At 39.0% G+C, this 24,436-nt stretch overlaps 2 protein-coding genes across 3 annotated transcripts in view; one reads left to right on the top strand and one right to left on the bottom strand.

Annotated features, from left to right (window-relative positions):
• Window positions 1-2,819: 2,819 nt before the first annotated feature.
• On the bottom strand, window positions 2,820-22,512 carry ARV1 (ARV1 homolog, fatty acid homeostasis modulator). Its single transcript, XM_074223045.1, has 6 exons — window positions 22,322-22,512; window positions 21,135-21,361; window positions 6,734-6,853; window positions 5,506-5,659; window positions 4,173-4,397; window positions 2,820-3,364 (listed from the first exon to the last, which is right to left on the bottom strand). Exons 2-6 carry the CDS (start codon window positions 21,303-21,305, stop codon window positions 3,231-3,233), a joined length of 804 nt encoding a protein of 267 aa, XP_074079146.1. The 5' UTR covers window positions 21,306-21,361; window positions 22,322-22,512; the 3' UTR covers window positions 2,820-3,230.
• Window positions 21,608-24,436, top strand: part of TTC13 (tetratricopeptide repeat domain 13) — a 96,272-nt gene continuing 93,443 nt past the window's right edge. For both annotated transcript variants that reach the window (XM_074223043.1, XM_074223042.1), the window contains exon 1: window positions 21,608-21,907. In XM_074223043.1, the coding sequence (XP_074079144.1) occupies window positions 21,628-21,907 (280 nt within the window). In that variant the 5' untranslated portion in view covers window positions 21,608-21,627. The remainder of the gene's footprint in view (window positions 21,908-24,436) is intronic.

Here is a 24,436-nt window from a genome sequence, read left to right as displayed (position 1 = left end):
CATATACTAATTCAATGGATTGTCTCTCTAGCTATATGGTACATAATCTGGACAATAAGAATTTTTCCTTCCAGTTATTCTTATATGTAATGCTAGGTTAATCTATCAATTAGTTGTGAATCTCAGAGATATCTTTGTAAAAAATCAGCACAATGTCATTTTCAAATAAGAGAACATAAAGAACTTCATCTATAGTGAACCCCACACTACCCTTGGTATAGAATATCCTCCATGATAGAGAACAGCTTTGTTGAGTATATACTGCTTTATTCTAACTGATCTTTGTGGTTGTTTTGACAAAAAAAAAATGAATGCACAAAGGAAAGTGTTTTAAGCACTTAGAATGTTTCAAACACTGACCTAAATGCTAGGGAAGCACAAATAAAAGCAAAGACAATCCTTGCCCTTAAGATGCTTTTGTTGTAGGAGAAAATACATTTGGAGTAGTGGTCAGAAGGTTAAACTACAGGGAAAGTGAGTGGAGTTAAAGCAGAGTGGGTGAATACAGCATATCTAGGGACAATGATGGAGCTGTTTGATCATGTTTATTTGGTGGGGAGAGAGGGATGCAGTAGGAAGTGGTGGCCAGGTGATTGCAGATGTATTTATATCTCAGCTGCCTTTTGGGGGCTTCCCTCATGCCTAGGCCTTGTTTCATCCCAGAACATCCTTCTGTCATGTTGGGCCCCTTCTACCACTGGTGAGTTGGTTCTGAGGCTGCCATTTTGAGGATAGCTGGATCAAATTTCATTTCCCTATAGACTTGAGGGTATCCCCCAGTGTTTCAGCTCCTTTTTCTATGTAGTCTTCTACCATTGAATGTAAACTCCTTGAAGAGAGACTATTTTTCTTTTTTATCTGCTTTTATCTCCTTTTTGCTTTTATCTGCTTTTTTCTTTTATCCAACATTTAGCCTAGTGCTGGATACATTATAAGAACTTAATAAATTCTTATTGTCTGCCTGAGCAGAGAAGAATGAATCTCTTTAATTCACACTTTGGGTTGCCCTCCTCTCTCTCTAAGGAGAGCCTTTAAGGTTGTATTTTACTCTAAACCAATTAGTGTGAGGTCCTATGGGAGATAAATAGAATAAGACAAAATACAGGTGAAAACAAAACATGAATGAAAAAATAACATAAAAGTTAAATACAAAATCATGTTTTTGTGAAACAGCTTAAACTTCTAAGTTTGATATACAACAAATGTAAGTTCTTAGTTGGAGTGAAAATTTCAAGTAGGAAGGATTTGAACCTGGTCTTAAACATTTAACTACGTAGACAAGAAAAGATGCCAATAGAAAGAATGGGAAATGGTCAAGTATGGTAAATGTCCAAGCATCAATGAGTAGATCAATCTATCTGGAAATGAGAGGTATGAACTGAGAAATAGGAAGAGAAAATTAGGACAGCGAAATTGGAACACAATGGGGATTCTAATACTGAAGGAAAATCAAAAGTAGCCTGTCAGGAGAAGTTTGGGGGTTTTTTCCATAAGTCATGTGGAATCACTGAAGGATTTGGAGCAGGAGAGTGAAGAGATGAAGGCAGTGCTTCAGGAAGAATTAGCCAACTACGTGTAAACTGGATTGGAGGGAAAAAACCTCAAGGCAAGGATCTTATCAGTTGGGAGACTTAAAATAGTCTAGGCACAGATAATTAAGGCCCTGAATTGAGAGGATACTGAGAACTGAAAGAAATGAGCAATTGTAAGACAAATTGCAAAGGCAAGGTGAGAAAGGGAACAGTAACTGATGGAATGTGAGGAGCACAGATGAAATGCAAGAAAGCTGAGGTTCTGTGCCTGGCTAGAAGAATGTTGCTGCCACTGGTGGGGGGTTGAGATTCCTTTAGAAGGTATCCTGGGGAGGAGATGGGAAAAATAATGAATTTGGGAGACACCTTGAACTTGTGGTGATAGGTGGTTATCCAAATGAAAAATTTCTGATACTTGGAGATATAAAAATTAATTGGGAAAATGTCAAAATTGTGGAGAAACCAAAAGGAAAAAAAAATTAAGATAGAGAAAAGAACAGTGAATTTGGTAACTAATTTGATTGTTAATGACTTTCAATAAAGTCATAGAAGTCAGATTGAAGTGAAGCTAGTGGTGACAAAATAAATGCAGCAATTAGTATATACTTGTTGCCTCTTGAAGTCTGTTAAGCAAAAATACAATAGTGAACAGAAGAGTGGCAGGAACAAGTTTCTCTCAAGAAAGGGGAGAGCTGGGGCAGCTGGGTGGCACAGTGGATAGAGCACAAGCTCCGGAGTTAGTAGGACCTGAGTTCAAATATAGCCTCAAACACTTAATAATTACCTAGCTAAATGACCTTGGTCAAGTCACTTAACCCCATTACCTAGCCAAAAAAAACAAAAGAAAAAGGGGGAGAGTTCATGTGTTAGGGCAATGGAATTCCAATTCAATGGCAATGGAGAGAATGAAAATGACAGAAAGAATGAGGGATAATTTAATAAAGTCTCTCAGGAGGTGGGAAAGGACAGGTTTGAGAAAGGGAAGAAAGAGGGTGGCCCTGGACAGATAGAAGTGTGAGAGCACCTTTGAGTTTGGAGGAAAAGGCAGATTTCAGCAATTCTCCCCACCCCCCCATCTGAACTTGAAGTAGAGATTAGATGACCTCTCTACAGGAATGTTGTAGAGGGAGAATTCCTGATCAGGGACAAATTGAACTGGTTGATCTATTAAGTTTCTACTAAACAAAATTCTGAGTCTATGAAGCTATGACTCTAGGAATTCATGATTTACATCTTCCTAATAAAAAAATGGAAGGCAAATTCATCTGGTGTAAGTAGGGACTGAAGATAGAATTGGTGACTTAAGCAGAAAAGATGCTTTGGAACAACCATCAATTAAAAAAAAGGATAAAGCAATAGTGAGGGCCCAGTTAAACCAAGGTAATATGAAAATATTCTGGGCTTAGAATATTTTTGTAACTTTTTCCAGAAATTCTGTATGGTCCTGTAAGAACAATAAAAGTCAGGGGAATGATCTAGGACAGAAGACTGGGATAGATAATAGATTAGAACCAGCAAAGTATTGAAAAACAACCAGGATGCCAGAAAAAGTAGTACTGTATCCCCAATTACTTGTCTAGTGCATGTTTCTTTATTTAGTTAATTTTTATTAAAAAAAAAATTCATGTCCATAACAAAGAGTCTCTTGAAAGTCATCATCACCAGAGAGGTTTTTCTTCTTTATCTTCAAGAGAAATCTTAAGTTTTATAGATAGAACAATCACTTTCTACATCCCATTCCATTCTTTGGAAGAACCAGACCATACAGCTTTCTAATATCAATCCACTTAGGATGGCCAACAATGACAGCTTACGGCTGATGTTTAGGGTGACTGAAAAAGAAATGAAAATCACTCAATATTTACAAAGTTAATGAACTGGTTAAATTTAAAATATTTACATGGTTATAGAGACTACTCTGTGGCTTGAAGTTTTTTTTAATGTATTTGTTCTAAGGAACCTGCATTGAACCACATTTACCAGTGCTGCCATCTTCTCCCATACCTTTACATTTGTTTGCCTTTTACTGTCACCAGTATCACAAGATTGAAGGAGGCCAAAAATTTGCTTATAGTGGTAACACTGTCTCCTCACCTTCCATGGGAAGAATCAAACCATTGAAAACCCAAGATAAAAGGAAACCAGTAAAGAGATGTTATTAGAAATAATATAAAGGAGAAAGGTAACACAAATAATACTAAAGGCAGCAGAAAGATTGAGAACAGTTATCATATGGATAAACAGGTACCAGGTTCAAATCAGCACTTTCTAAGAGTAACTTTCATTGTTCACTACTTGATTTGGGTTGGCATTAAAAAAAAAACCCTCAAGAAATGAACAGGGCTTTTGTACTAAACTCCTCCACTTTTACCAGCTGTAGGGTCATGATCAAGTCATTTAATGTCTCAGAATCTTTGTTTCTTCATTAATAAAATGAAGATAATACCTGTTGCCTTGTCTAGATAATCATGTCATTGCACTATTCACTCAGATATGTAATAATGCTTTGAAAGCTTGTACAAGCACTGTTCAAAAGTATGGTGGAGTATTATTTGATGATGAACCCGAGATATCGGTTTAAATTATTTCTATGTCAAATATAGAATGGAAATTGACAAACAGGAATTAAAATATAAATACCTCTGACTGCCTGAGAATTTGATGTAAGGACAAATACTTTTATGAGTCTGAGGCACAGAGGAGTGTAGTCATGTTCCCAAATGACGGCTGGAATCAGCAGGAGTTTCCCATAGCTGGACAATAGGAGTGCTTTCAAAAGCAAAATGAAATTGGACTTTCTTCTCAGTGTTGTGGGTTGGATTAGCCACAAACCAGTAAAAATCCCAATAAAGAAAGCCATTTGTTCTATAGAGGAAATGAAAATGGAAAGTGTGAGTCATCACATCAAAACCAAACCCAACCTAAAAATAAATAAACCCTAATTCCAAAAACTGATCAGTAGACTTTATGAGAAATGTTTTATCATGATTTATCTTTTTTTCTGGATTTTGTTAGTCAAACTGTGCCAATGTGATTTCTGAAAAACAATTTAATTCAACTTGATTCATGTGTTTTCCTACTTATAGCAATGAGATAATACAACTCTACCAGAGATTGAAAAAGTACATGAAATTTTTTTTCTTAGATTTTCAGGTCCTATTTCTTTATTATGTAGAGATAATTTAGTTTCCAAAAATCTGTGATTTTTGATGTGTATCACAGAAAAAAAAAGAAAGAAGTGAATAGGGGACAAGAGGTCTGAATTCTGAACTAGAGGATTTATTCCAAAGATAGTGAATGGAAGGAATTTGATTATATATGCTATTTACCTGATGGATTTTTTTTTATTTATCCTTCAAGTTGGATAACTGGTCACCAAATTAATAAGTATATCCTATTAATGAATTAATGAGATATATTATGATGATGACAAATTTATATGTACTTCACATTTTCTAAAAGTTGTTTGATTTGATCTTCCCACTCTATGAAAAGGAAAAAAAACACTGAAGCAATTTTTATTAAAATCACAGAACCAGTCAGTGGCAGATGTCAGAATTTAATCTTAGTTTTTTCCATTCCAGCTCATCTGATCACTTCATTCTGAACATAGCAGTCCCTTTCCCCATCTCTGTGCCCTTGAACTGCTATTTGTTCTGCTTGGCATATATCTCTTTCTCACCTTTACTCCTTAGGAGTCTTAACTTCCTTCAAAAGTCAGCAATCCTATGAAAAATACTCTTGTTGCTAGCATTCTCTCCCTTCTTAATTTCCCTTATATTACATATTTTATGTAAAGATTGTAACCTCTACTAGAATATAAACTCCTTGAGGGCAGAGATAATTTTGTTTTTGACCTCTTAATGTCTAGTATAGTAAACAGAGTAAATGGTTTTTGCTTCACTGATCAAGCCTCTTTGAGGTTTTGATGAATATTAATACTTCAGGAGGGATATAAAGAATGACTTCTTACCTAATGAAGCTATTGTAAACATTCTATAGAAATCCCATTCTTTGGCATATCTTATTAAGTCATCAGGGTCAGTGTGCTGGCTTGAATCTTGTAGCTGCAACCACCTCAGATATGCTTCACAAAGCAAACAAAATATGCAGAGCTTCCCATGGATCTGATAACCAAAAACACCTGGCACTTAAGACAGGTTAAAAAAAAAAACAACAGTCCAAATGAACATTTCTAAGTATTTATTTTTTATTAAGAAAGTTCCCACCTAATAGTTTTTACACTTAGGACTGTCAAATTAACAACCCATTTGCATCTGTCCTTTAAAACACTTCTGTAATCAATTATATAATTTGTAAGCTCTTCTTTAATTCCTTTCCCACAGCAAAAAGAACAAAATAGTGATGTGTAGTTGTAAGGAGAAGAAAAAAAGGACAATATAAATTTTTTTTGGCAAGTTGCTAGTCTTTTAGTTTTTATTTTTTGCAAGGCAATGGTGTCAAGTGACTTGCCCAAGGTCACACAGCTAAGTAAATATTAAGTGTCTGGGGTTGGATTTGAACTTGGGTCGTCCTGACTCCAGGGTCCATACTTTATATGTGTCATCTAGCTGTCCCCCAGAGCCAATTGTACTGATTGCAAAATTCCTAATAAAACTGATTTTAGTCCTTAATCTAGACTGTGCATGATAAAATAACATAGACAAATTACAAATGAATTGAAAATTTCAAAGTTTAAAGTTGCTGCAAAAATATAAAATAGGAAATTCAAACTGATCTTTTTGACATGTACTTTACAAGTATCTTGTATATAATTTAAAATCTTTCTAAACTTAAAAATTTATACAGGCAGAAGGGATGAGGCCTAAGCTTGCTGGGGAGATGTGGTCAGATAGTCCAGAAAGCATGAACTTTCTCTCATGTTATTTTAAACCATTAAGATTTCCCAATGTTGAGCAAACAGCTCTGTTATTATCTTTTTATTTATGCAGTTTGCTGATCTAAATTGTTAAACAGATTTAAATTAAATAAATTAAATGAACCTCAGAAAGCCTACTTCATGAAGACTTCAAAGATTAAATGGCAGGAGGGTGCATTTCTATATTCACATTTACCAAAAATAACTAGGTACAGAATAGTGAAACCTGTAAAAAGTAGAAATATTGCTGTAATCTATCAGTCTTCTAGCCATTTAAAATACTTTTCAAATGAAGTAAAAATGAGAAAAATGTACAACTTACATTTATCTTGGTATTAAAAAGAATATGCCTGTAGGCCTGTGCTTTGCACAAAATGGCATTGATCAGGATGATAACAGGATCATATTCAATGTACTTGTCCACAGGCTTCTGGCAAGACTTCTGAAATATTTCAAGATAAGATTGTCAGAATAAGTGAACTCACATTATGAAATTTTACAGATTTAAAAATATCTGTGCTATTTTGGTGCCAGAAAATAAAGTTATATTGTCATTTCCACTAATTTTATTGTACTTTTTAAAATATTTTATTTATTTTGAGTTTTACAATTTTCCCCCCTAATCTTACTCCCCCCCCCCCAGAAGTCAATTTGCCAGTCTTTACATTGTTTCCGTGTTGTACACTGATCCAAATTGAATGTGATGAGAGAGAAATCCTATCCTTAGGGAAGAAACATAAAGTATAAGAGATAACAAGATCAGACAATTAAGATATCAGTTTCTTTTTTCTTTTTTTTTTTAGGTTTTTGCAAGGCAAATGGGGTTAAGTGGCTTGCCCAAGGCCACAAAGCTAGGTAATTATTAAGTGTCTAAGACCGGATTTGAACCCAGGTACTCCTGACTCCAGGGTTGGTGCTTTATCCACTGTGCCACCTAGCCACCCCAGTTTCTTTTTTCTAAATTAAAGGTAATAGTCCTTGGTGTTTAAATTCCACAGCTCTTTCTCTGGATACAGATGGTATTCTCTATTGCAGACAGTCCCAAATTGTCCCTGATTGATGCTTTGATGGAATGAATGAGTCTATCAAGGTTGATCATTGCCCCCATGTTGTTAGGGTGTACAGTGTTTTTCTGGTTCTGCTCATCTCACTCAGCATCAGTTCATGCAGATCCCTCCGGACTTCCCTGAATTCCCATCCCTCCTGGTTTCTAATAGAACAATAGTGTTCCATGATATACATATACCACAATTTGCTAAGCCATTCCCCAATTGAAGGATATTTACCATTTTCACTAATTTTAATTAAATACATATATGATTCCAAAGTCTATTCTAAATTATATAGTCTTCACTATATGTAAAATTGCATGTAAAGGTTGACATTCAACATAGTTTCATGAGTTGCCAAAAATGACTTTCTTCATTCTTAGATATCCTGGTCCTCAGAAACCAGACAACACTGGGACTGTACCTGAATTTTTTCCATCTTGGTAGAACCTGAGAGTTTTAGCTTTGCTGACATCAAGCCTTGAGAACCAAATCAAGTCCATACCATCACAAAAGAATCACTGTGGTTCTCTTCTAGTCTGTCAGCATTTGTGGGAGAGTAGCAGAAAGGCAGAAGGCAGAAGCAGGAATCAACTTTTAGTGTCTAAAACATTATTAGCTGCTGATCCTTTAATGCAGAGAGCCTTGTTCAATTTAGAGCTAACATTTATATAGTGCTGTAATATGTATATACACATAGTATATAAATTCTTAATACTAGCAGTTCGCATTGACAGAATGACTATTATGAGTCAGGCAGTGTGCTAAGTGATTTAAAACTATGATCACATTTGAGTCTCACAACAACCCTGGGAAGTAGGAGTTATTATTATCCCCACTTTAAAGATGTTAAGACCAAAGGAGCCTAGGATCACACAGTTAAATTGCTAAAGCAGGACTAGAATTCAGGTCTAACTCTCAGTTCAGCAGTCTGTCCACTCTGCAACCTTGCTGTGTCTACAGATTATTGGAGGAACTAAATAATATCTATTTAAAAATTCTTGCTATAAATGAAACCAGAAAACAAAAGGAAGTTAATTGTAGCTAAATGGGATGAAAGTTCACAAGTTCTCCTTGTAAAGGTAAATAATATAAGTTTGTGGAATTGATTTTATCAGCATTTAAAATGCAACCAAAAACTCCTTTCCAAAGGATGTCTGGTCATTGTATGCTACAATGTTCACATGAGCTTTTTTTTTTAATGTTTTTGCAAGGCAAATGGGGTTAAGTGGCTTGCCCAAGGCCACACAGCTAGGTAATTATTATGTGTCTGAGACCGGATTTGAACCCAGGTACTCCTGACTCCAGGGCCGGTCTGCGCCACCTAGCTGCCCCTCACATAAGCTTTTACTAAAAAGACCACCAAATGAAGCCAATGTTGTGGAGTTTGAGGAAGTGAAGAAGTTCTACCAAAAAACTTTGGTAAGTCTCTCTGTATTATTTAGTATATACTGCAATACTCAGTACATTAAGATGCGCTTGGGGAAGATGCCAAAACAATATTTTGGGAAACATGGTTCAAGAGTAAGAAATGAAGAGAGACTAAAGGTTTGCGGTTTACATAAGCTTCACTAATGTTTCATGAGTACGTACTCTTTTTTTTTTAGGTTTTTGTAAGGCAAATGGGGTTAAAGTGGCTTGCCCAAGGCCACACAGCTAAGTAATTATTAAGTGTCTGAGACAGGATTTGAACCCAGGTACTCCTGACTCCAGGGCCGGTGCTTTATCCACTGCGCCACCTAGTTGCCCCTGAGTACATACTTTCTTCAAGGAAAAAGTTGGTAGGTGTTAAAAGTAAAGACCTAAAAAATATCAAGAAGAGAGTGGTTAATAACGTGGGATTCAACTCTCAGTATATGATTAATTCCATTAATTATGAAGTAAATAACAATATTTGTACCAATTAGAAGGTATAGTTTTTTAATTTAATATTTTCATTTTGTACAAATTTTTTTATACATTAATAAAATATTCTTGTTTAAGAGTAAACAAAATACCCCCCCCCCAATATAGACTCGCTTGAGTGATAAAGGGGAGAGAAAAAAATTAAAAAAAAAATAATAGTAATAATTGTAGGTACGGCCAGGTGGTGCAGTGGACAGAGCACCAGCCCTGGAGACAGGAGCACCTGGGTCCAAATCCGGCCTCAAACACCCAATGATCACCCTGCTATGCAGCCCCAGGCAGGCCACCCAGCCCCATTTGCCCTGCACCCCCCCAAAATAATAATAAAAAAATGTGCTTCAGTCTGTGTTCCAACCCCACCAATCTTCCCTGAATTCTATTCTTTGTCTGAAGGATTTGTTCTCCTCAGAGAGTTTTCTTATCTCTTTTTCCATCTGGCCAATTTTGCTTTTTAAAGCATTTTTCTCCTCAGTAACTTTTTGAACTGTTTTATCCATTTTGACCTAAGCTGGTTTTTAGCATGCTATTTTCTTGAGCATTCTTTTGGATTTCCTTGACTAAGCTGCTGACTTCATTTTCATGTTTTTCCTGCATCTCTCTCATTTTGTTTCCCAGTTTTTCTTCTAACTCCCTCATTTGATTTTCAAAGTCTTTTTTGAGCTCTGTCATAGCCTGAGCCCAATTTCTGTTTTTCTTGGAGTCTTTAGATGCAGGAGCTTGTGCTTCCTCATCTTCAGACTGAGTGTTTTGATCCTTCTTGGGCTCACAGGAAAAATATTTCTCAATGGTGTTCCTCTTGTTTCTCTGCTTGCTCATTTTCCCAGCCTAAGCCTATTTTTGGGGTGCTTCCTGAGCTTTTGGGATACTCCCACAAGGATCACAGTGTGTGAGGCTCTGTCCTCCCTCCTGGTCTATGAATGACCATAAGCGCCCCCCTCTGTCACAGGGCTGAGGTGGGGAGGGGCCTTGCTGTTCTATGGGGGGCCTAGACTGTAATTAGGATCTGAATGTGGTCAGAACCCCAGAGTCCTGCTCCAGAAAGTATAGTTTTCAAATGAGACAAAACCAACGTGGTGAAATGAAACAAGTAACTGATAAATGGGAAATGGATAAGGTAACAGACTGGGAGACACTATCACGATGTCTCCTAAGGAAGTAAATAAAATGCAAGGAGTCCTAAAGGATCTAGAAATTGGTGAAATCATTTAAATTTAATGCTTCACTGAGAGGCATAGAATACAAAGTAGGCCGTAGTCCTGTTGTCCTCTTCATTATTCAGAAAACATCTGGAATATTGTATTTAGTTCTGAGTGTCATATTTTAGGAAGGACTCTAATAAGCTGAAAGAGAAGAATAACCATGATGGTGAATGGTCTCAAGTTTATGCTACATGAGGACCAGTCGAAGGAACTAGGGAAATAAAACTTGGATAAGGTGTGGAAGTAGGCAGACAGGATGGCCATCTTCAAATATCTAAAAGACTGTTCTCTGGATGAATTTTATTTATTCTTTCAAGGCAGAACTCTAGGAGTAATAGATAAAAGCTAAAAAGAATCAAATTGAGATATGATGCGTGAAACAACTTTCCTAAGAATTAAGAGCTATCTAGAAGAGGGGATCTTCAAGGAGAAATGACCACTTTTAAGTGATGCTGAAAAGAAGATTGTTGTTAAGGTATGCCTGGCATAGATGGCCCTTGAGATCACTGCACTGTTCAGATCAAATGAGTTTGTCACTCCTGTGAAGAAGAAAGATAACAGAGCATTTTTAGACTTATAGAAAAACATAATGGGAGATTCTGAGGAGTAGCACTTCATAAAATAAGAAATAATGCAAGTCCATAGGCTGTTTAGGGACAGACATAATTATGCTACAAGATTCAGGGTTATTTTATTTTTTTAAGAAAGATTTTATTTATTTTGAGTTTTACAATTTTCCTTCTAATCTTGCTTCCCTCCCCCCACCCCCACAGAAGGCAGTCTGTTGGTCTTTACATTGTTTCCATGGTATACACTGATCTAAGCTGAATGTGATGAGAAAGAAATCATATCCTTAAGGAAGAAAAACAAAGTATAAGAGACAGCAAAATTACATAAAAAGATAAGTTTTTTCCCCCTAAATTAAAGGTAATAGTCTTCGGTCTTTGTTTAAACTCCTTAATTCTTTCTCTGGATACAGATGGTATTCTCCATCACAGATACCCCAAAATTGTCCCTGATTGTTGCACTGATGGAATGAGCAAGTTTAGGGTATTTTAAAAACAGAAATGGAAGGGTAGCAATAAAGAGATAAAATAGGGGAAAAGATCTATTGAGATTTCCATGACAAAAAAGCTCTTCCTTATCAGCATGAGGAAACAGAATGATATTGAAGAAAACAAATATGGAAAAAGAAGTGTGACTGGATCAAATATATACAGAATTGCTATGAACTGCAGGTAACACAATTTTAAGGGTGTTAAAAGTGGATTCTCAAGACAGATGAAAGAAAGGAAAATACTAAAAGTTTTTAAAAAAATGATGAACCTTATTACCATCAAATAAAAAGGCAACTAAGAAAATATTAATTAACCACTAACCCAAATACCTTCCTTACCATTTTTTCTCTATTAGATAATTTTTTTTAATTTCAAGTGTTTTTAATATCAAATCTAGAAACAGTGCATGTTGAGGTGCCTACTTTTCATATGGAGGTTTTCTTTTCTTCCCACAAATAAAAATAGAGACCCAGTATAGATGATTCCCCATGTAAGTTGTTCCATAAATAAAGGGGTGTTTCTGCACTTACTAAACTTATAAGCTAACTCCACCTCCACATTTCATTCCCTGAAAAGAGTTCTTTAAATGATATAAGAAGTGACTCCTCCAGGGGTGAGCAGAAGTCAAATCAGGCAAACAGCTCCACAAAAATCTGATTAGAGAAATGCTGAAGCAATTTAGGGTAGCTGCTTAAATCAGCCACTTGCGTGGATGTTTGGTGGCAGGGCTTTGTGCTTAAGGGAGTCTGTCTGGAAGGCTGAGCTAGTGAGTCCCTGGAGTAGGTCCACGGCCCAGTTTCCAACATCAGGGGGGCTTGACCCAGAGCAACAACATCACAGGACTCTGAACTTCATTCATCCTAACGCAGATCCAAACAGAGACCCTCAGAATGATAGTGCCCAATTCAAGTGGCTCCAAAGCTTACTTTATTTTTTCTTGGCCTCTTTTATAGACCATGCTGCAGGCTCCTCTTCTGGGGGAAACCCGAGGATGAAGTCTTCCGGCAGCGACTCTGGAGTGATCTCAGCTAACTGATCATCATAAGTGCCCAGAGTCCATAACTTTTCCAATTTATAAGTTTGTCGGGTCTTGGGAAGCATGAAATGAATCACCATGCTGCCAAAATCCACACACAGCCAATCATCTGCATCCTTCCCTTCAATTCGAACATAAGCTTCACTTTTGGATTTCCGGAACTTATGCATCTTTACCATGTACTGGGCCATAGCCTGCAAGTGTCTTCTGGAGGTTCCACTCACAACCACAAAATAATCCATGTATTTCAGTTCTGGAGAAATCTGGATCACACAAATGTCTTTTGCATTTTCTTGCCTCTGGAGAGACACAAGTAGATTGATGTCAAATTTGGGTCCAGTGTGACCTGCTGCCTGGTCCCGCCACGCTGCTCCAGAGGCCGAGGCCCAGGCCAGCCCGCCCCGGCGCAGGGCTGCAGCAGTGGCAGGAGGCACCCCTCCCCCTTCCTTACCATTTTTATAAAATCTTTATAAGAATAATTTATATAATCATGAAGGGCATCCTTAAAGAAAATGGAAGGCATAATAAATAAACAAACTTTTATTATGCACTATGCTAGATAGAAGTGATCCAGAGACAAAAATGAAGAGGTCCCTGACTTTAAAAAGCTTATAGTCTATTGAAGAGCATGCTCAAATTTATTTAAATACAAAATCAATACAAGGTAGTTTTGGGAAACACTAAAAAGTAGAGGGGAATCAAGAAAGGTTTTGGGATACAAGATAGCACTTGAGCTGAAATTTGAAGCAAAGTAGGGATTCTATGACCAGGAAAGAGGAAATAAATTCCTGGAATGGGGGACAAATTACGTAAGGAGGCGAGTGTGAGGAGGTCAGTATGAGTATAACAGAGAGTACATGAAATAATTACTCAATTTTCTTTTGAATAATACCTGATCATCTTGGAGGCACGGTGGACCCAGGCTGTAAAGGGTGTTAAATGTAGTTTGTATGTGATCCTAGAGGTCTTAGGACCATGGAGTTTACAGAAAAGGGTAGTGATACGTTAGACTTGTGATTCAAGTCGATCACTTTAGTAGCTATATGGATGGGAGAGGTACAAGCACACATTAAACTTTTCTGTGTGGAAAATGTGGGCCTTAATTAATTTGAGCAGAGAGAAGGGGAGAGACATGAGAGAAGTTGTTGAGGGAAAACTGCCAAGATTTAGCATGTGACTGGATATGTGGACTGAGGGAGACTGAAGTTGAAGTGACTGAAATGATAATGGTATCCTCAGCAGAAACAGGGAAGTTCTGGAAAGAAGTGAGTTTTAGTGGAAAAATGAGTTCTGTTTTGGATTTGAGATCTTTGTGAGAATATACAATTTAAAATGTACATTAGGCAGTTGAACTGCAGCTAGAGGGATTAAGGCTGATCATGAAAATGTGGGAGTCTTCTACTAAAAGATGACAAATCTATGGAAGATGATGAGGTCACAAACACAGCAGAGAAAGAGAAGAAATATGGTAGACTTTCTCAGATGATATTGTATAGCAGATCATAACTATATCATCACACAACTGAGTAGAAGTGTAGAGATACAAAATAATAGAGCACTTTTTGTTGGTGTTAATAAAACACTTGATTTGGGAGAGTAAAAAAGATGCCTTTGTGTCTGCCACGCCTATTTTAAAATTATACAAGATTTTTTGTTAGATCTAAGAAGATAACTTTTTTTCAGACAAACTGATTATTAATAACAAGTCAGGTATCACAGTTAGCTTGAAGGCATTTGCTGCTGTCTAGTGGGATCTACAGAGCAGGATCAAAGTTGGAGAGGACTCCAATAGATTCTGAAGTCTCCCATTTGCAATTATTGGATGATGTTATCTTGACATTTCATATCTTTCTAAATAAGATTCATAATTACTCAAAAGAGTTTGGCAGCACCATAAATCACAGAGAAAAAGTCAAAAGAATGAAGATGACCTATTATCCAGATCTATAGATGAACAAATTCACTGATCCATCAGTATACATTTTGGACAGACAATGTGGACAATAAACTAGGTCCAATGAATGGTTTGACTCTAGAGTAACATAGAATGAATACAGAAATTGATGCTAAGCAAAGGAGGCAGAACCAAGAGAACATGATGGATGCAGCCCCTCTCAGGTCACAGTGCTAGGACAACCCTAAGAGACCTGCTATGGACAATGCTACTACCCTACCCAGAGGAAGAAAAACAAAACAAAAAACCCTGTAGAATCTAAATGAACATTACATTCACTTTTTTAAAAAATCTTATGTATTTCCTTCCTATCTCATGGTTTTCTTCTTTTCCCTTAATACTAATTCCTCATACCAAAAACAAATAATCTGTAAACATATTAAACACAAATGTATACGTATAATATTCACCTGACTATTCACTGCTGAGGGGAGGGGTGGGAAAGGAAGGTGGAAGGAAATTATGTAGCTTAAAAATATGCATATAATCGTGGATGAATGTTGAAAAACATTCATAACATGTAACTGGAAAAATAAAATATCAATTAAAAAAATAAACTGGATCCAGAAATGCACATGAAGAGAGCAGGGAGCATTTCCTTTGAGAAAGTCTGCAATGTTTTTAATAACCTCAAATTTTTTCTTGAAACAAATTTTTACATTTTTAACACTGATATTCTTCTGATTGACTCACATATCTATGAGTTAAAGAATGCTTATCTCTGAAGGACTCAAACTGCAGGTCAACCAAAGAGCAATGGAGAATGTGAAAATTTCAACATATTATCAATGAAGAATTAATTTCACAAGTCAAGCAGTGTTAAGATGGTAAATGGTGGGTCATTTTTGTATGAGAACAAGACATAACAAAGGAGTTAGTTATTTAGGCAATGCTAACAGGCCTAGAGGAAAATCCTCAGCAAGTTAGATGAATCCCCTTGGGAGGACCAACAGGGCAAGAGCTGAACAGTGAGGACTGGATAGGATGAACTACATCCTTGAAAGAAATACCCAGGTTGGTAAGATTACAGATCCACTGAAATACTGATGTACTGAACAAGAGTTTGGAGAAAAACCACTGTCAACTGATTATTTTTGAGACAAATAAAGTGAAGATATAACTTGGTTTCAATAGCAATGTGTTTTCTATTAGGAAAGGAAGGCTATTAGGAACCTATTACTTGACTTAGGGATTTCTGAATTCTATTACTATATTCAGAGGTTTTTATACCTACAGTTGGAGGGGCAAAGAAGTCCCTGGTATAGTTCTAATATTCATGGGCCTATCAGGATGGGGGAAAGAAAGGCAAAGTCTTGTTCTCTCTCTAGTAATATGTAATTTTGGAAAGATGCCTGTGAGTATGGGGCCAGGGTAGGGATTCTTGGCTGCTCTAGAAGGATTTGAGGAATTATGTGTAATAGATGAGCAAACTTGGCTTTTTCAGGATGGACTCCAGGCTTCCAGGTCTAATTAGTGGCTTTTGGGGACTCCTTTTGGGGAGACAGAATTTGGAGCAGGAGTTTTAGAAAGAATTCTAATTTATTGAAGTGACCAACTTCACTAGAAAAGTTATATTTTGCACATTTCAACAGTAATGAATTATATGAACAACACACACAGTTGAAGCAACAATTTAAAGTCTCAAGAAAATGCTACTGAAGCTTTGAAAACATTTGACAGGTGAAGAAGTGACAAATTTGCAAAAATATAGGAAGTATGAGTAATTTCATGGATTCTTAATTAAAATCACTGAGCTAAAAAGGATAAAATTAATTGAAACATTTAATTTCTAACTCCACAAGTCTAGTCTAATAAAAAAGTTGTTTTACTGGAGAAAAAAGTAAAAAGCAACAAGAAGTTAAAGTTCTCAATTGAATAAATGAAGGCAGAAATATTTTCATTTTCATTTTATCTCTGAAGTAACCAAGCTATAAAGGTAGTATAACAGACAAAATCCTACACTAGGAGTTAGGAGGACTGTTGTCTAAGAAGCAGAGTGGCCTAGTTGATAAAGTCAGGACTGGGAAACGTGTTTAAATCCTGCTTCTTTTGGAGCCACTGTTCTCCTTCCACTAATTCTAGCTTCCTTGGATCTCATCTTCCCAACTATACAAGTCAGGTTATATACTGCTATGAAAAGAAATCAGGAAAATAGGTAAAAAGACAAGCTGTATGCAGCAGCAAGGTGCTTTAGGGAAGAGAAACAAGATGAGTATAGTGAGAGGTGCTTTGGATAAGCAAGAGGTGGTACAGAGGAAATGAAATAAAATTGGTTGAAATATTGTGGGAAAGAAATAAAAAAAAGGTGGGGCATATATGTACCACTTATTTGCTAAGCTGCTTCTATTGTATTTAGACCAGTTTTATTTTAAAGCATGAATTCCATCAATTCCCCCTACCCCCAATGCCCCCACCCACTCCAATTTAACAAATACTTTATGGGAAGCAAGACATCTAAATGCATTTCAGACTTCCATGTCATAATTTAAATAAATCTAATTGACTAGCTTTTATAAACTAGTTTTATTGGATAGAGAATATTAGTCAACAGTTAGTTAAAAGGCAGTAGTTTATTATGTGCTAAATAGTGAAACTACAAAAAGACAAAAATATAGTCCCTGCCTTCAAAGAACTCACATTCAACATCCAAAAATTTTACATGCTTGATACATGGTTCTTGTCCTTCTTTATCAAAGACCAAACTGGCACCTCTAAGACAGAGATGAAAATTTGATACATGCAATGCAATTGGAAGACCATCTCAGGAAAGGCACTTGAGGAGTGGGGGAAGAGAGGAAGGAGACCAAACCTACCAGAAGGTAGGAGCTGAACTGAATCTTCAAAGAAATCAAGGAAGCCAGGAGGAAGAGACAAAAAGGGAGAGCATTTCAGGCATGGGGGCCAGTCAGTGAAACAGCATGGCATCTCTGAGAAGCTGCAAAAATGCCTGGACTGGTAATTAAAGAGTATATGGAAGAGAGTCAAACCTAAGAAGACTGGAAAGGTAGCAAGGGCCAGGTTGTGAAGGGTTTTAAAAGTCAAAAGGAATGTTATAGTTTTTCCTGAAAGTAATAGGGAGCCACTAGAGTCAACAAATCACTTTTGACAGCTGAATGGAGGACGGATTAATTTAATGAAACACTTGAGCCAGGAAGACCAACCAGAAGGCCATTGAATTCAGGAGAAAAGTGTTAACAGTGAGTGAAGACAAGGGAACAGAAAGGAGATATTGAGAAATGACAAGACTTGACAATGGATTACAGAGTTTGGATGAGAACAGCTGTGGAGTTGAAGATGACACTGAGATTGTGAGCCTAAACATGGTCAATTGTGAGTCTAAACATGGTCTTTGATGGTAATAGAGAAGTTTCAAAAGAATGAAGCATTTTGCAAGAAGGATAGTGAGAATCTCGTTTTTAACATATTGAGTATGAGATATTAATGGGACTTCCAGTTTAAGGCTGTTTGATGATGGGAAATGACCTCAGGAGAAACTAAATCAAGATATATAATTATGGGAATCATCTGCATTAAGATGATTATTGAATCCCTGGAAGATGATGACATCACCAAGTGAGATAACAACTAATATTATATAGTGTTTTAAGTTTTGCTAAGTGCTATATGCTATCTCATTTGACTATTTGAATAGTATAGAACATTTATCAAATTTTTTGCTCTCAAAAGCTTTTTATAAATTTTTTGGGGAAGATAATCTAGGTTAAGTGACTTGCCCAGGGTCACACTGCTAGTAGTGTCAAGTGTCTGAGGCACACTCCAGGATCTGTGCTCTATCCACTGCACCACTTAGTTTGCCCATTATGAAAATAGACCCTCTAAAAGATCTTAGGAACCTCCAGGGGACTTTGGCCAATACCATGAGAACTTTTGGTTTAGAGAGAGGAACTAAAAAAAGATCCTAGGGAAAAATCCTAGGATGACTGTGACTAGGATCAAAATCCATGAAAGAATGGTCAGGTAGAAGAAATATGAGGGTAGAGTCACAAAAACCAGAGGAGAGAGCACGAAGGAAATAAGAGTGATTGCTAATGTCAAAGGATTTAGAGAAACAGAAAAGAATAAGGGCAAAGAAAAGGTTATTACATTTAGCAATGATGAGGTTATTGCTAATTTCAAAGAGAACAGTTTCATCTGAATGATGAGGCTGGAAGTCAAATTGTCTAGGAGTGAGAAGTGAGAGAGAAGAGAGGGAAGTGGAAGCACTAATTATTGGTGGTTTTCCTCAAGAAGTTTAGTTAATCCAGAGGAAAAGGAGAGATATAAGACAATACAAAGTGGAAATCTCCAAAATATCTTAACTTTTGCTAAACTTTGCTTAGCATGCTAAAATGAGTTCATTATACGATCTACCTCATAGGGGAATAATAACTCTATACAAAATTAGGCCCATAATAGAATCATTTTATTACAGACTGTTCAAAACTGTGTTCTCTGTGGAGCTCAAAAAAGTAGCAAAAAACATTGCTTTTGAAGAATTTAAAAAGATATTTGGTGATACAAGTATAATGCCAATGACCTATAAGCACAGATTCTAACATTAAGAGTGATTGATTGCAAATACATGAAATGCACTAGGGATTTTTTCCTTCTCAGTCTTTTCTGCATGTGCTCATTTTTCAAGATGAATTATTTAATTAAGTCAGTTGTACTCATTCAGTTAAGAACAGAATTTATGTACAGTATTTCTTCCCCTACTAATCAACCAACAAGTATTTATTAAATGCCCAATTATATATGAGGTGCTATGCTACGAAGGTATATAAAATGAAATAATCCCTACTCTAAAAGATCAAGATGGTGAAAAATTAGTAGTTAAAAACCTGCTTTTTTGAATTTTAAGAGAATACTTAACCTCAATTTTCTCTTCCAAATGAAGAGAGTGATTGTCTGGGGGACCAAATATGAGTTCAAGTGTGGACTCAATTCAAGACACCTTCCTGAATTTGCCCCAGCTAGTTCTAATTCTTCCCTTCTTAATGCTCAATTATGCCCTTGTGATAGCCTAACCTGTATATAACATGATATATTGGGTCTTGGGTACCAGCTGGGGAGACAGAACTACTGAGGTTCAAACTGCCCTATTGACATAATGATTGTAATGCATCATTCCCTTGGCAAGTCACTTAGGCAACTCTCCACCACTCCAAGCTGCTCAATAACTGATCTGCATAGGCAAAGGAGCTGACTAGATTAATGCAATCACAAGCCTAGATCACGAACACAAAACAAGAACTCTATCAAGTCTTTTGAGAGCAAGGACAAATCATGCTTTTACCAGGAACTTCAGGGTTTTGCATAACATGACTATTATAGCCCTGCTTCTTGGAGGGGACAGAAATGTCATAAAAGGAACCTCCACATTTCAAAGAATACTTCACTTCCAGGTCATAGTTTATATATGGAGTCCCAAAAAGTCATAGCAGAGTTTTAAGTAAAGCCTAATTTCACATAATAATAGAAAAGCTCCAGATTTATTTATTTTTCTCCTTCCTCTCTCTTTCTAAATAAAGCTTAAAACTGTAGTCTGACTTTAGGACACCCTGTATAATTCCAGCAGTATACCTATCTGTCTACTGGGAGATGGCGATGGACTTGTAGTAGGGAAAAATCTGAGCAAAAAAAGGATGGAGAGCTGAAAGTTAAATTGCTCTGGTTAAGATCTCAAAGAGTAAAGACTTTGAAGGTTAAACTTCAAAGGTAAAACTTCAAAGACTTTGAAGGTTAAAAGGAAACCATATAAACGCACTCATAATACATACATACACACACACACACACACATATTTGAGGGTTCAGCCATCTCCCTTTAGCCTGTAAACTACCTGACAGCAGGGCAATGTCTTTGGCTTCTTTTTTGTATCCTCTGAGATGAGCACAGTCGCTTATTGTTTATGATTGACTGATTGATTTGTTGGGTATTTTTAGGTTTTTTTTTTATTTTTGCAAGGCAATGGGGTTAGGTGGCTTGCCCAAGGCCACACAGCTAGGTCATTATTAAGTGTCTGAGAGCACATTTGAACTCAGGTGCTCCTGACTCCAGGACCGGTGCTCTCTCCACTGCCGCCCCCGATTGATTGATTAAAAGAGAAAACAGGGAGAGGCAACGTTTCCCCAGGGTATAGCAGTTCAGCATCCCCCTGCGTTTGGCACCTTACAGGTAGGTTACCTCCCGTAAATACCACCGTGGAACCCGAGGTGGGGGGGGGGTCACCAGGGTTCACAGAGCAGGATTCTAATTCGGGTCTTCCTGACAGTTTTAGACACTTTGCAGTGATACGTCTTAGAAAACAAAAAAAAAGGAAAAGAAAAAAAGAATAAAAAAAGGTCTTGCAGGACGCCCACGAGGCTAGACGAGAGCTGTCCCCGGCCGTGCGCTGACCTGAGGCCGCGAGGCCGCCCTCCGCCTCGGTTGGCGCGCTGTCCCCCCGCCCCACTCCGCCCCCGGGGCTCCCGGGGCCTACTCCCGGCCCCGCCCCCTCCCGGGCCCGCCCCCGGCACTCACGCAGATGGTTATCTTCAGCACCCCGTGGTTATAGTCCCGGTACAGCTCCGCGGCCTCCTGGTTACACTCGATGCACCGGTAGCGGCAGGAGGCTGAGGAGCCGCCGCTCGCTGCCGCTTTTTCCACGTTTCCCCGGCCGGCCCGCGGCCCGCTCCGCCCGCCGGTTCCCATCTCCCAGGCCCGCGACGCCGCCTCCCTCGCGGCAGCTCGAGTTAGCCCCCGACTTCCTGGTTTAGGGACGGAGGGGGAGGGAGAAGTTGTAGAGAGCCAACGTCTACGCGGCGCAATGCCTCTCGGGAGTCGTAGTCCGTCTGCCCGCTTGCGAGCGCTCGGGCCGAGCGCGCTCTGGACTACAACTCCCAGGAAGCGGCGCTCGCTCCCTTTTCTCGAGTCCCGCCTCCTCACGCCTCCCACCTGCCCGGGCCGCGGGCTTCAGGCGGGGAAGCTGGAGCGGTGAGCGGAGGAGCCGGTCGCACATGCGCCGTGAAGGAAGATGGCACCTGCCGGCGGCGGCTGCCGCTGCTGCTGCTGCTGCGGCTGGGGCGGCGCTGTGTCCGCAGCCGGCGCTGCCGGGCGCCTCCTGGCGCTGCTGCTCCTGGGGGCCCTGTCCGCCGAGCCGCAGCCGGGAGCCCTCGGCACCGAGTACTATTCGCCGCTGTCCCTGCTCAAGCAGGAGCTGCAGCAGCGGCAGCGGGCGGCGCCCGGGGCCGGCGGCGGCGGCTGCGACCCGCATTCCGGGGACTGGGGGGACCAGGCTTCCGCGGAGTGCAGCGGTGAGTAGGCAGCGCCGAGCGGCCCGGGGCCCGACGTGAGCGCCGGCTTCCCCCGGGGAGCGGAGCCGCGGGCCCCGGCGCCCATCGCGCCCCCGGCCGCCCCGGGACTGCTCCAGCTCGTCCCGGCCGCGGCTCCCGCACGAGAAAGCCGAGGGAGACGGCCCGCCGGGGTGCAGCGCGCTGCGTCGGCGCGGGGTGCGCCCGGGGGAGGCGGCGGCGGCCGCCGGGGACCCCTGCCCGGCGCCCCGCGGTGCGCCCCAAGGCGCCGGCCTCTCCCAGCGGAGCCCGAGGAGGGGAAAGCGGCCGAAGCCCCCGGCCCCCTGCCTTCACCGCCCGCCTTACGCCCAGGCCTGGGGGGGGGGGGGGCAGGGGAACTTTTCTTTTTCTTGCTTAGTTTCGGTCATTAAGACTGACCTGTGATCCCGCAGCTTCGGAGTGTGTCCGTCCAGAAGTTGTGTGTGTACACTGGAGACGAGCCAGCTCGTTCCTTAAGCCCGAACACCACTGGCCCCGGTGTAATGAGTAATGGGAGATGTTTCACAGACAAAGCTAATACTATTGCCGGTGGATCAGGTGCTAATAGTGTGTGTGTGTGTGTGTGTGTGTGTGTGACTTTCTGGTATTGAGTTGGTAGTACAAGTTCCTTTTCAAAGGCATTAATTGGGTGGAAAGTGAAGGGATTTCCCTATCCCCTTCCTCCCCCCCACTTTTTTTTTTTCCTTTTTGAGTTTGAGTTAGTGAAGTGAATTTGCAAGGACTGCAGCTAGCTGAATTGTTTTGCATTGCACGAATGGCTGGGTAAAATTTAGGTATATTAGGGAGAAACCAGGCTAGGATTAGCACAACCTAATTTGCATGAGGTACACAAAATATTAGGGGTTATTTCACTTCCTTATTCTGTTGATCGATGTTTTTGGGGGGTCCAAAAGGGGGAGGAAGAAGTCGTGCAAGGAGTATGTTGTAGAAGTTGTAGTCACTTGCACTCAAAACTTAAAGACTTCTTGGCTAGAAAGAATCTAGGTGGTGGAGAAGTATAAAAAAAAAGGGAAATGGAAAATTATACAAGGGGAACTTTTCATCATTCTTTAACATCAGGATCGCCAAACTGTCCTTTAAGCTGACTTGGTGACCTGCACAATACTTGACCCAACTTCAGATACATTTTCTTCTACTAAAGTCCTCTTGCTTCTTTGTGGCATGGAGATGACATCATCCTGGATTCTTGAAGATTATCAGTGGGATTCAAGCTCAGCATGGCCTCTTCCAGGAGATGGATCTAGGCAGTTATCTGAGGACTAGTTGACCTAAATTCAACCATACTGCTCACCAGAGTATTGGTCACTTGGTGCCTTTTTTTTTTGGTCTTTAGAAGTTCATGGAATTTCTATAAGTAAGGAAGTATTCATACCATGGAATTTCTATAAGGGAGTATCCACACCAGTTAAATTGTGAGTTCCTGACATATTAAAATTGGTGAATATCCAAATATGTTAAGTGATAGGAAAGGGAACAGAGTTAAAATTTTTTTTTTCTAATTTCATACAATTATTCTTTAAGAATCTATTCTGATGTCAATCTCAGAAATTGTTTGACTCTCTCTGATCTCATTTTGAAGGTCTCTCACCTTCCCATACATCTTTATCTCCTTCCCACTTCCCATTCTAGGGTAAGAGAGCAGCAGTATCTTCATGTATCCCATCTTCCATTTACAGACAAGAGAAAACCAAAAAAAATAACTGCCTTCTGTATATCTTCTACTCCTTTTTGTTGTCTTACTCTGATCCCCTAATTTACACATTACATTCCTAACAACCTCCTGAAGTACATATTAGGCCAGGAGGAGGAAGAGTAACCATATTCCTAGTTTCTTCATTGTTACTTCTAAACCTTCCCTCTCTTTGCATCACTGAATAAGTTTTTCTCCTAAAGTTCGTTCTTTATACCAATATGATCCTATCCAGATCCTAGTTGCTATTATTTGCCATTGTCAAAGTCATTCTTCTTTCAAAAGAGTTATAGAATCTGGCATACAGCTCCAACTCTTATCTTCATACTTAGGGACATCATGATGATGATGGTGATAGTAATTATAGTTAATATGTAAGTTATTTAAAGTTTGCAAAACAGTTTACACATTATTTCATTTGATCCTCACAAGAACCTTGTGTGCCTAGTGGTATTTATTGTCCCTATTTTACAGTTGAAGAAACTGAGATTGAGGTTAAGTGACTTAATCACAAAACTAATAAACCTTTAAGACAAGATTGAAAGGAAGGTCTTCCTGACTGATTCCAGCACTCTATTTGCTAAGCCTCTCAAGCTCCCTGTCCTTCCAGTTAATTAGTCTTCTCATTTCCTATAAACTCCATTTTTACTTCACCACTTAAAGAAATAGTCATATCTTTGATCTCCCCATTAGCTATAATGATAGTTCATTTGACCTCCCTTATTCAAAACTGAAATTCTTATCTGACCATGACTTAATTTTTTTTCCAGAACTTGACAAGCACAAACAAATCCAAACATTTC

This window comes from Macrotis lagotis, chromosome 2 (assembly GCF_037893015.1).
Source record: "Macrotis lagotis isolate mMagLag1 chromosome 2, bilby.v1.9.chrom.fasta, whole genome shotgun sequence".
Classification (NCBI taxonomy): Eukaryota; Metazoa; Chordata; class Mammalia; order Peramelemorphia; family Peramelidae; genus Macrotis; species Macrotis lagotis.
This window is presented reverse-complemented; position numbering and strand designations above follow the sequence as displayed.